A 12,722-nucleotide genomic window follows, 5' to 3' on the forward strand; every position below is an offset into this window, starting at 1 on the left:
GTGAGTGAGAGTTTCCTCCAAGCGCCCCAGAAGTGGGAGCCCGCCTGTGTTACCGGACAGAGTGGCAGAGCCAGAGGTCTTTGAGTGGGCGGAAAGCCCGCCTGATTATGCTAGCAGCTCTGACTGACTGAGCCTTACCCAGAGCCCTGTGCTGAGTGGAAATAGAGTGGGGAGTTGCCAGCTCTTTGAGCCTCTTACTATCCAGGCAGAGGCAGCAGCAACCCCATAGCTGGATTATCAGGCTACTAATTGAGGAAGGAAAGACTAGGAGAAAGGCTCCAGAAACACGGACTCTCTCACTGTCAGAGCCTATAAATGCTAATGAGCCTCGACTGCCAACGAGACTAAAGCACAATACATGACATCGCCATAGAGACTTATCAACTGCAAACCTCTACCTGAGCGTGCCAAAGGGGCAGAACCCGGGGTACAGAATCACTGACCAGGAAGAGGGAGAGAAAAGAAAAAGCAAGAAGATAACCTCTCAAAATCAAGAATAATCTGCAGACTTTATAACCTATCCCATTTTATTATATTTGTTGATTTGTTTCTCTTATCTTCATTCTTGATACTTTTTTTCCTCCTCCAATTTGGCCGATTAACTCTCTGCCGGTCTTACTCTCTCCTCTCCTTGAACTACACTACCCATAAGTGTTACATCTCCCATTATCTTTTCTTTCCTCTTCCTTTCTCTCTATGAGGGTTGCACTCCAAAACCCTTAACTCTCTCTCTCTAGTTCTCTCTCTCCTTTTTTTTTCTTCTTTTTGTGGTTCCCTCTTTTTTTTCTCTCTCTCTCTCTTTCTTTTCTCCCTCTATATTAGTTTCTTCCTTTCTCCTTTACATCTCCTCTCATTCAAACCTCAGTAACAAACAAATTATCTTATCTGGGACTCAAACTTATGTTTGTGGCATTTTGGGGGGTTTTTACTTCACCTTTTTAACTCACTAGCAGTGCTCCCATCCCTGGCTCTCCATTTTATCTAGTTCTTGTTCCACTAAATACAATAGTAATTTTTTAATTTGTCCCCCCATTTTTCTGTTTTCCTCTTATTCCTCTCATCATAACTCTTAGACAACCAACACCTAAAAGCAAATCAATTTATTCTTAACCCAAATTTTTTCCTTATTTGCTTTTTGTGGGTCCATACCCCCCCCCCTTTTTTTTTCTTTTTTTTCTTTTTTTTTTTCTTTTTTTCTTTTTTTTTGCCCCTTTATTACTTTTTTGCAATTCAGGCCCTCCATCACAGGCATTGTTTGTTATAATTCACAGTTCACCACAAGATTTTCTGAAGAAAGAGGGGAGAAGAGAGGAGAGGAAAAAAAGGAGGGGGGGAATAATTTTCTTTTTTTAAAAATTTTTATTTTATTTTATTCTTTATTTAATTATTAATTTTTTTTAAAAAACAACAACTCTTCGATTTTTAATTTTTTTTATTTTTTTTAACTTTTTATTCTTTATTAAATCTCATTAATACTATCAACAAAACCACCCTCAGATGCCATTAAGGAAGAGAAAATCGAATATCATGGATACAAAAGAAAGAGAGGTAACACAGCTAGATGAGGAAAAATCTATGGAGAAAAAATTTAATATATTGGAAACCTTGGAGCTAAATGACAGAGAATTCAAGATAGAAATCCTAAAAATCGTCCGAGATATACAAGAAAACACAGAAAGGCAATTTAGGGAGCTCAGAAAACAACTCAATGAACACAAAGAATATATGTCCAAGGAAATTGAAACTATAAAAACAAATCAAACAGAGATGAAAAACTCAATTCATGAGGTGAAAAACGAAGTAACAAGCTTAGCTAATAGAACAGGTCAGATAGAAGAGAGGATTAGTGAAATAGAAGACAAGCAACTTGAGGCACAACAGAGAGAAAAAGAAAGAGACTCAAAAATTTAAAAAAATGAGATAGCCCTACAAGAATTATCGGACTCCATCAAAAAGAATAACATAAGAATAATAGGTATATCAGAGGGAGAAGAGAGAGAAAATAAAATGGAGAACATACTCAAACAAATAATAGATGAGAACTTCTCAAGCCTGTGGAAAGAACTAAAGCCTCAAATTCAAGAAGCAAACAGAACTCCGAGTTTTCTTAACCCCAACAAACCTACTCCAAGGCATATCATAATGAAATTGACACAAACCAACAGCAAAGAAAAAATTCTCAAGGCAGCCAGGGAAAAGAAGAATACAACATATAAAGGAAAGCCCATTAGATTATCATCAGATTTCTCAGCAGAAACTCTACAAGCTAGAAGAGAGTGGACCCCAATATTTAAAGTCCTGAAAGAGAGGAACTTTCAGCCACGAATACTATACCCATCAAAGCTATCCTTCAAATATGAAGGAGAAATAAAAACATTCACAGATACAGAAAAGATGAGGGAATTTATCATCAGAAAACACCCACTCCAGGAATTACTAAAGGGGGTTCTCCAATCAGATACAAAGAACAAAAAAAAAAGAGAGCCACAAGTAAAAGCTCCAAGAAGAACACAATAAAACCAAATTTAAACTGTGACAACAACAAAAAGAAAGAGGGGGAGAAGATGGAGATTAACAGTAGCAAAGGACGATGGAGTGCAAAAGTACTCACAAAATAGTTCGCTACAATGAACAGGGTAGGGACCCTTTTCATTACTCAAAGGTAATCACCATTGAAAAACCCACCACAGAAGCACATGAGATAAAAAAGATAGCAACAGAGGAAAGATGTATGGAATACAACCAAATAAAAACAAAAGATAGAAAAACGAAAGAGAAGGATTAAACAAGACACAAAACTAACAGAAAGCAAGATATAAAATGGCAATAGGAAACTCACAAGTATCAATAATTACACTAAATGTAAATGGATTAAACTCACCAATAAAAAGGCACAGAGTAGCAGAATGGATTAAAAAAGAAAATCCAACTGTATGCTGCCTATAGGAAACTCATCTAAGTAACGAGGATAAAAACAAATTCAAAGTGAAAGGCTGGAAAACAATACTCCAAGCAAATATCCAAAAAAAAGCAGGTGTAGCAATACTCATATCGGATAATGCTGACTACAAGACAGGAAAAGTACTCAGAGACAAAAATGGCCATTTCATCATGGCTAAGGGGACACTGAATCAAGAAGACATAACAATTCTTAATATATATGCACCAAACCAAGGAGCACCAAAATATATAAGACAACTACTTATTGATCTTAAAACAAAAACTGACAAAAATACAATCATACTTGGAGACCACAATACACCGCTGACGGCTCTAGATCGGTCATCCAAACAGAGAATCAACAAAGACATAGTGGCCTTAAAGAAAACACTAGAGCACCTGGATATGATAGACATCTACAGGACATTTCATCCCAAAGTGACTGAGTATACATTTTTCTCCAGTGTACATGGATCATTCTCAAGAATTGACCATATGTTGGGCCACAAAAACAACATCAGCAAATTCAGAAAAATCGAAGTTGTACCAAGCATATTTTCTGATCATAAAGCCTTGAAACTAGAATTCAACTGCAAAAAGGAGGAAAAAAATCCCACAAAAATGTGGAAACTAAACAACATACTTTTAAAAAATGAATGGGTCAAAGAAGAAATAAGTGCAGAGATCAAAAGATATATACAGACTAATGAAAATGACAATACGACATATCAGTATCTATGGGATGCAGCAAAAGCAGTGATAAGAGGGAAGTTCATATCACTTCAGGCATATATGAACAAACAAGAGAGAGCCCAAGTGAACCACTTAACTTCCCACCTTAAGGAATTAGAAAAAGAAGAACAAAGACAACCCAAAACCAGCCGAAGAAAGGAGATAATAAAAATCAGAGCAGAAATAAATGAATTAGAGAACAGAAAAACTATAGAAAAAATTAATAGAACAAGGAGCTGGTTCTTTGAAAAGATCAACAAAATTGACAAACCCTTGGCAAGACTTACCAAGGAAAAAAGAGAAAGAACTCATATAAACAAAAACCAAAATGAAAGAGGAGAAATCACCACGGACACCGTAGATATACAAAGAATTATTGTAGAATACTATGAAAAACTTTATGCCACTAAATTCAACAACCTAGAAGAAATGGATAAATTCCTAGAACAATACAACCTTCCTAGACTGAGTCAAGAAGAAGCAGAAAGCCTAAACAGACCTATCAGTAGAGAAGAAATAGAAAAAACCATTAAAAACCTCCCCCAAAATAAAAGTCCAGGCCCTGACGGCTATACCAGCGAATTTTATCAAACATTCAAAGAAGACTTGGTTCCTATTCTACTCAAAGTCTTCCAAAAAATTGAAGAAGAAGCAATACTTCCAAACACATTTTATGAGGCCAACATAACCCTCATACCAAAACCAGGCAAGGATGGCACAAAAAAAGAAAACTACAGACCAATATCTCTAATGAATACAGATGCTAAAATACTAAACAAAATACTAGAAAATCGAATACAACAACATATTAAAAAAACAATACATCATGATCAAGTGGGATTTATCCCAGAATCTCAAGGATGGTTCAACATACGTAAAACGGTTAACGTAATACACCATATCAACAAAACAAAGAACAAAAACCACATGATCTTATCAATAGACGCAGAAAAGGCTTTCGATAAAATACAACACAATTTTATGTTTAAGACTCTCAACAAAATGGGTATAGAAGGAAAATATCTCAACATGATAAAGGCCATATATGATAAACCATCAGCTAACATCATATTAAATGGCACTAAACTGAAGGCTTTCCCCCTTAAATCAGGAACAAGACAGGGTTGTCCACTCTCTCCACTCTTATTTAATGTGGTACTAGAGGTTCTAGCCAGAGCAATCAGACAAGACAAAGAAATAAAAGGCATCCATATCGGAAAAGAAGAAGTAAAGGTATCACTTTTTGCAGATGATATGATCCTATACATCGAAAACCCCAAAGAATCCACAAAAAGACTACTAGAAACAATAAGCCAATACAGTAAGGTCGCAGGATACAAAATTAACATACAGAAGTCAATAGCCTTTCTATATGCCAACAATGAAACAATTGAGAACGAACTCAAAAGAATAATCCCCTTCACGATTGCAACAAAAAAATAAAATACTTAGGAATAAACATAACAAAGAATGTAAAGGACTTATATAATGAAAACTATAAACCATTGTTAAGGGAAATCGAAAAAGATATAATGAGATGGAAGAATATACCTTGTTCTTGGCTAGGAAGAATAAATATAATCAAGATGGCTATATTACCCAAAGCAATATACAAATTTAATGCAATTCCCATCAAACTTCCAATGACGTTTTTTAAAGAAATAGAGCAAAAAATCATCAGATTTATATGGAACTATAAAAACCCCCGAATAGCCAAAGCAATCCTAAAGAAAAAGAATGAAGCTGGGGGCATTTCAATACCTGACTTCAAATTATATTATAGGGCCACGACAATCAAAACAGCATGGTATTGGCAGAAAAATAGACACTCAGACCAATGGAACAGAATAGAAAGTCCAGAAATCAAACCACATATATATAGTCAAATAATTTTTGATAAAGGGGCCAACAACACACAATGGAGAAAAGAAAGCCTCTTCAATAAATGGTGCTGGGAAAACTGGAAAGCCACATGCAAAAGAATGAAACTGGACTACACTCTCTCCCCCTGTACAAAAATTAACTCAAAATGGATCAAAGATCTAAACATAAGACCTGAAACAATTAAGTACATAGAAGAAGACATAGGTACTCAACTCATGGACCTGGGTTTTAAAGAGCATTTTATGAATTTGACTCCAATGGCAAGAGAAGTGAAGGCAAAAATTAATGAATGGGACTACATCAGACTAAGAAGTTTTTGCTCAGCAAGAGAAACTGATAACAAAATAAACAGAAAGCCAACTAAATGGGAAATGATATTTTCAAACAACAGCTCAGATAAGGGCCTAATATCCAAAATATACAAAGAACTCATAAAACTCAACAACAAACAAACAACCAATCCAATAAAAAAATGGGAAGAGGATATGAACAGACACTTCTCCCAGGAAGAAATACAAATGGCCAACAGATATATGAAAAGATGCTCATCTTCTTTAGCTATTAGAGAAATGCAAATCAAAACGGCAATGAGATACCACCTCACACCTGTTTGATTAGCTATTATTAGCAAGACAGGTAATAGCAAATGTTGGAGAGGCTGTGGAGAAAAAGGAACCCTCATACACTGTTGGTGGGAATGTAAAGTAGTACAACCATTATGGAGGAAAGTATGGTGGTTCCTCAAAAAACTGAAAATAGAACTACCTTATGACCCAGCAATCCCTTTAGTGGGTATATACCCCCAAAACTCAGAAACATTGATACGTAAAGACACATGCAGCCCCATGTTTATTGCAGCATTGTTCACAGTGGCCAGGACATGGAAACAACCAAAAATCCCGTCAATAGATGACTGGATAAAGAAGATGTGGCACATATACACTATGGAATACTACTCAGCCATAAGAAATGATGACATCGGAACATTTACAGCAAAATGATGGGATCTTGATAACATGATACGAAGCGAAATAAGTAAATCAGAAAAAAACAGGAACTGCATTATTCCATACGTAGCTGGGACATAAAAGTGAAACTAAGAGACATTGATAAGAGTGTGTTGGTTACAGGGGGGGGAGGGGGGAATGGGAGAGGGAAAGGGGGAGGGGGAGGGGCACAAAGAAAACAAGATAGAAGGTGACAGAGGACAATCTGACTTTGGGTGATGGGTATGCAACATAATTGAACGACAAGATAACCTGGACTTGTTGTCTTTGAATATATGTATCCTGATTTACTGATGTCACCCCATTAAAAAAATAAAATTATTAAATAAAAAAAAAAGAGTAATTAGAACATAACCTTTGGAGTAGAAAGCAAGAGCTTCCCCTTCAATGCTGTCAATTCATTTTAGAAGAGTTTCTTAGTACAGGCGTCCTGAGTTCTGATGGTTCGACTTACAATTTTTTTACTGTACGATGGTGTGAATGCAATCCAGAAACTGTGCTTTGCATTCTGGTCTTTTTCCAGGCTAGTGATATACAGTACGACACTCTGTGATGATGGGCAGCTGCAGCGTGCAGTCAGCCGCCTGATCAGGAGGGGAAAAATCGACACTCTACAGCAGGGGTCCCCAAACTACGGCCCCACGGGCCACATGCGCCCCCTGAGGCCATTTATCTGGCCCCCACCGCACTTCCGGAAGGGGCACCTCTTTCATTGGTGGTCAGTGAGAGGAGCGTAGTTCCCACTGAAATACTGGTCAGTTTGTTGATTTAAATTTACTTGTTCTTTATTTTAAATGTTATATTTGTTCCCATTTTGTTTTTTTACTTTAAAATAAGATATGTGCAGTGTGCATAGGGATTTGTTCATAGTTTTTTTATAGTCTGGCCCTCCAATGGTCTGAGGGACAGTGAACTGGCCCCCTGTGTAAAAAGTTTGGGGACCCCTGCTCTACTGTGTACGGTGTTGCCAGCTTTTTTGTGTGTCTATGAATTCCATCATGTCTTCTACAGAATGCGCATCTGATTCTGCTTCTGGTTACAGATGCTCCTCAATTTACTATGGGATTATTGGGAGGTAACCTTATTGGAAGTTGAGAAGCATCTGTATTAATAATATTCAGGGTTATCAAGTGAATCTGAGTGATGCTCAGGTGGTATAAATAGGAAGAGATTAATGCATTATGGTGACTGCCATACAAGCATTACCAACTAATTCCTTATAAGACCTGTGAATGGATACTGTAGGGTCTTCTTCAAGAAAGAACAGTCAGTATTCCCTCAGTGTTGCTCAAAGTCTATAAAAATCAGCCTCTATCCCTTGTGTTAAGCCAGTAATGATCCTTAAAGGAATTAGTACATGGAAAACTCATGCTTATTCTCAATTATATTCTGAAATTAGGTTAAAGTAAAACAAAACAAAGCAACAACAAAAACACTTGGTTTTAGTGAGTTAAATGTAAAAAGGAAGAGAAAATAATTATTTCTCCTTTAGTACATGGGTTTATCCAAAGTTCCAGGGAGGTGTCAGTTGATTAATAGTAGATACTAACTTAGTGAACTTTTTTCTGTTTTGATAATTCATTTTATAGATTAGTCATCATAAAGTTTATCCCAGATTGGCTTCCCTTTTTTACCCAGAATGCTTTTCAGTCACCTCTTCTCACAGTTAATTCAGAGAGCCCAAGGAATATAAACTTTTACCATGGACTTCAAGAAAGTGAGCTTCAGAAAGTAGGTTATAATGCTGTTAAAGTCATATTATACATTTCTAAATAAAAAGTAAATTATCTGAGGGTGTCTGTACCACAGTTCTTTCTTGGCATAGGAAAGGAAGCATTAATAGCTTTAATTAGAATTGAAACAGCAGGCAAATATGTATTTCTCCAAATATTTTTGAGAACCAGATAATAATTTTAAAAAATCATACAAACAAATGTTTTTGAATAGCATAATCTCTAACTTTAGAAAGGAAAAAGTTTCAGCCCTGGCTGGTGACTTAGTGGATAGAGTGTCAGCCTTACATATGGACATCCAGAATTTATGTGCCAGGTCAGGGCACACAAGAGAAGCTGACCATCTGCTTCTCCCCTTCTCTTTCTCTTCTTCTCCCGTCACCAGTGGCTTGATTGGTTTGAGTGTGGCCCCAGGCACTGAGGATAGCTCCATTGGAGCACATTAACCTCAGGCAATAAAAATAGCTTGGTACTTGAGCATTGGCCCTAGATGGGGTTGCCAGGGAGCATGAGGAGTCTGCCTCACTATCTCCCCTCCTGTCACCTAAAAAAAAAAAAAAAAAAAAAAAAGGAGTTTTGATTTATTTAACAAAAGAACAACTTCATTTTAATTATAAACTCTTTATTCTTTGTCATGTACATACATAAATTATATTTAAACTGAATATTTTATACAAACTCTAGGAAAGTGTTCCAGATAAATTATGATTATAAAGTAAAACAATGAAGATACATCAAAGATGCTTGTGATTCAGTGCCAAATTCACAATCGTATATCTAAAATGTCACAGTCCTTTTAATCCCCCCAAAATGTCCACATAACAACTCAAAAGTGGGCAATAACTTGTCCAGAGAATAAATTATTTTCATTATGTGGAACATGGAAAGGGACATGGTGGAAAATTAAGATACTTTAGAATTCTTTTATGGAGTTCCTAGTAAGACAACAGTACCTAAGGCGATGAGGACCTGTCCAAGTAGCATATTTATATGAAATATGTCTTTATTGCTTGCCTGGTAGAGGTGATCTCTCAACCACATTTCAAAGAAGAATGGACCAGAGTAGACACCAGGAAAATTTTTTCGACCACAGCCATATCCGAAACTGGTAACTCCCATTACAAAAAATCGTTTTTGTTCTGGTAAGTAGCACATTAATGGTCCACCACTATCGCCCTATTAAAAAAGCCCCAAAATAGTGTTAGTTACTTCTTTATATAATAGTAAAGCTAGAATAAATTAATCACATTAAACATACATTTATATAAATACACATTTTCAATATACCTCCTCTAAGTTATTAAGATCAATAGATTTTTTAGTTTACATTCCAACTCAAACAGGAATTCAGTTACATTCAATCTGGCCTAGTATTTAGAGGAACCACATAGCTGGTGGATAAACTTACCATCTACATAATTTTGAATCAGAATACTATAAACTAGATTGTTTGGATTTTTTAGTACAATTACTCAGTAGAAATATAATTTAGGATGTGTGCAAAATATTGTAAACATTGTTAGAATACTTCTGTTGGTTAATGCTGTTTGTGACAGGTGTAACTTTAAAATACTGTATTTCCTCATGTATGAGACACACCTTTTTTCAAAAAATTTGGGGTCTAAAAATTGGGTGCATCAAACAGTGGTTGTAGATTTTATTTTACTTGCAGTTCCCACTTTTTCGCATGGATGAGGAGTTGTATGAATTTTATGATGAATAAAACTTGAGTTCAATAACTTTATATATATATATTTTAATTTTGGCCCCCCAAATTAGGGTGCATCTTATACATGGGAAATACAGTACATGAAGGAGTCTTTTAGGTATATGTGGTTTTCAAGATAGAGAAGAGTAAACTGAATCTTACAAGAAATGGCATCTAAGTGTTGACATTGGCTGATGCAGGATATTAGGAATAAATGGCTAATCCTCTCAGTGTTATAAACAACAAATCTCCTTCAGCTGTCAATTTAACAACTGAAACACTATTACAAGGATGTGAATCACTCAAAACAGCAAGGACACTGAGCTGCTACAGTGCCTAGCAGTTAAAGACTGTTATTAAAATGTTTTCAAGTTCTCTCTATATACTAGGCCTTAAATAATTATTTTTTGACAATGGAAATGTTTCACTTATGACTACAGTTTAATTAGATTGGATTCTTTACTATTTTACTCAGCAAGGTTTTTAAGGAAAAAGACACAGGAAAGTAAATCCTTGATTTCTAGAAGTCAGAATGAGTAGAAAAAGATCAGAGCATGGGGTATTACTTAGGAGTGAAGTGCTGATAGATTTAATAGTGAAGAAAAGAGGAATAAAGAAAGATTCAAGGCCCTGGCCAGGAAGCTCTGTTAGAGGGTCATTCTGTTATGCCAAGTTTGTGGGTTTGATCCCGGTCAGGGCACATACAAGAATCAACCAATGAATGCATAGATAAGTGGAACAATAAATCCATGTCACTCTCTTTCTCCCTCTCTCTCCCTCTTCCTTTCCTCTCTCTCTAAAATAAATCAATAAACAAAAATTTTTAAAAGATTTAAAACAAAAAGCATATAGATAAATTGTACTTCATAAAAAATAAACTTTGTGCTATAAATGATAGCATTAGGGAAGTAAAAAGACAGTCCACAGAATGGTAGAAAATTTTATCTATAATAAATAAAGAATGCTTATGACTCTCAATAATAAAAAGTACCATAACTTATTTTAAAAATGGGCAAAGGACCTGAATAGACATTTCTCCAAAGAAGAGGTGCAAATGGCTAATAAACATATGCAAAGATGCTCAACACTGTTAGTCATTAGGGCAATGCAAATTAAAACCACAATGAGAAACCATTTTATACAAAGATGGCTGTTATAAAAAAGACAATAAGTGCTGACAAGGATATGGGGAAATTGGAATGCTTGTGCATTACTGGTGAGAATATAAAATGGCGCAACCACTGTGGACTACAGTTTGGCAGTTCTTCAAAATGTTAAACATTGACTCAGCAGTTCCACCCCAGGGAAATTTCCAAGAGAAATACAAACATGCCTACACATAAAAACATATACACAAACATTTATAGCAACATTATTCATAATAGCCAAAAAGTGGAAATAGCTCAAATGTCCATCAACTAATGAATGGATAAATAAAATGTAGTATATTCATATAATGGTATATTATTTGGCAATAAAATAAAGTATTAATACATGTCACAATGTGGATAAGCGCTGAAAACATTATCCACAAAGTGAAAGAAGTCAGTCACAAAAGACCACATATTGAACGATACCATTCATATGAAATTTCTAGACTAGGCAAATCTATAGATTCGTGGTTGTCTAAGGCTGGGGGTGGGCGGGAGGAATGAGGAGTAACTCATAATATGTAGAGGTTTCTTTTTTGGGTGATAAGAAATGTCCCAAATTTAGATTGTGGTAATGGTTGCACTACTCTGTAAATGTATTAAAAACCCATTGAGTTGTACACTTTAAATGAGTGAATTGTATACATATGTAAATCACATCTCCTGAAGGTGGTAATGAAAAAGGAAGAAGAAAGGTTCAGTGCAAATCAGGAAAGCAAAAGGATTTGTATTGTTGTATAGTTAAAAATGAGAACAAATAATTTAGTGATTTTGAGGCTTGAAAACGAAGGCTTCACCAGAAAGTGATCAAACCTTGTTCAATTTCTCTCTGGCTTTAAAAAATATCTCTAAGGAAAATTATTTGGTCTTACCCTGCAAGAATCAAAACGTCCATTTTCATCACCTGCACAAAACGAAGTTACAGGAATTATATTACCATAACTCATCTCAGAATTACAAATGTTTCGAGAAATATAATGCACTTCCGCTTCCTGTAACATACTTGTAATGCTACCTATTAACAAAAAAATACCAATAAATTATTTTGGAGAGCAGGCATTTGAACAGTGATGTAAAATGTTAATATTGAATAGGTTTTATTTCCAAAGCAACTGATTCAACAATTATGTAAGATTGTATCCATATATATATGGATATATGCCTAGGAAGATTGTTGAAGAACATTCACCAAAATGCTAATAATGATAGTATCTCTAGCTATTACAAATTTCAGGTTATTTTTGCTGTCTTTGCTCTCATGTACTCTTGAAGGTCTCACAAGGGGATCTATCATTTTTACAAAATAAAGCAATAGTCAAGGACTAAAGAGGCAAAGTCAGAGGTCATTGTTTCTTATGCTCTAAATTGTGAATAATTTTATTACATTTTATAATGATGCTACATCTTGAAAAATGGTGCACAGGAAAATAAAACATTTTAATTTATATACTCCCCTAACTTCTCTTCTTATTTCTGACAATGAAGTGGTTCTTTGCTACAGAAAAAAAAATAGGAAAATACAAGACAACACTTCAGGAACCATTAAAGGACAGAGTATGGTAAAATT

At 35.3% G+C, this 12,722-nt stretch overlaps 1 protein-coding gene across 1 annotated transcript in view; it reads right to left on the reverse strand.

The window, feature by feature from the left end:
- Window positions 1-9,220: 9,220 nt before the first annotated feature.
- The window catches only part of TMPRSS12 (transmembrane serine protease 12), a 52,092-nt gene continuing 48,590 nt past the window's right edge, over window positions 9,221-12,722 (reverse strand). The window contains exons 4-5 of the mRNA XM_066363235.1: window positions 12,028-12,170; window positions 9,221-9,472 (exon numbers count right to left, since the gene is read on the reverse strand). Of these exons, the coding sequence (XP_066219332.1) occupies window positions 9,221-9,472; window positions 12,028-12,170 (395 nt within the window). The remainder of the gene's footprint in view (window positions 9,473-12,027; window positions 12,171-12,722) is intronic.

This window comes from Saccopteryx leptura, chromosome 2 (assembly GCF_036850995.1).
Source record: "Saccopteryx leptura isolate mSacLep1 chromosome 2, mSacLep1_pri_phased_curated, whole genome shotgun sequence".
In the NCBI taxonomy this organism is placed as follows: domain Eukaryota; kingdom Metazoa; phylum Chordata; class Mammalia; order Chiroptera; family Emballonuridae; genus Saccopteryx; species Saccopteryx leptura.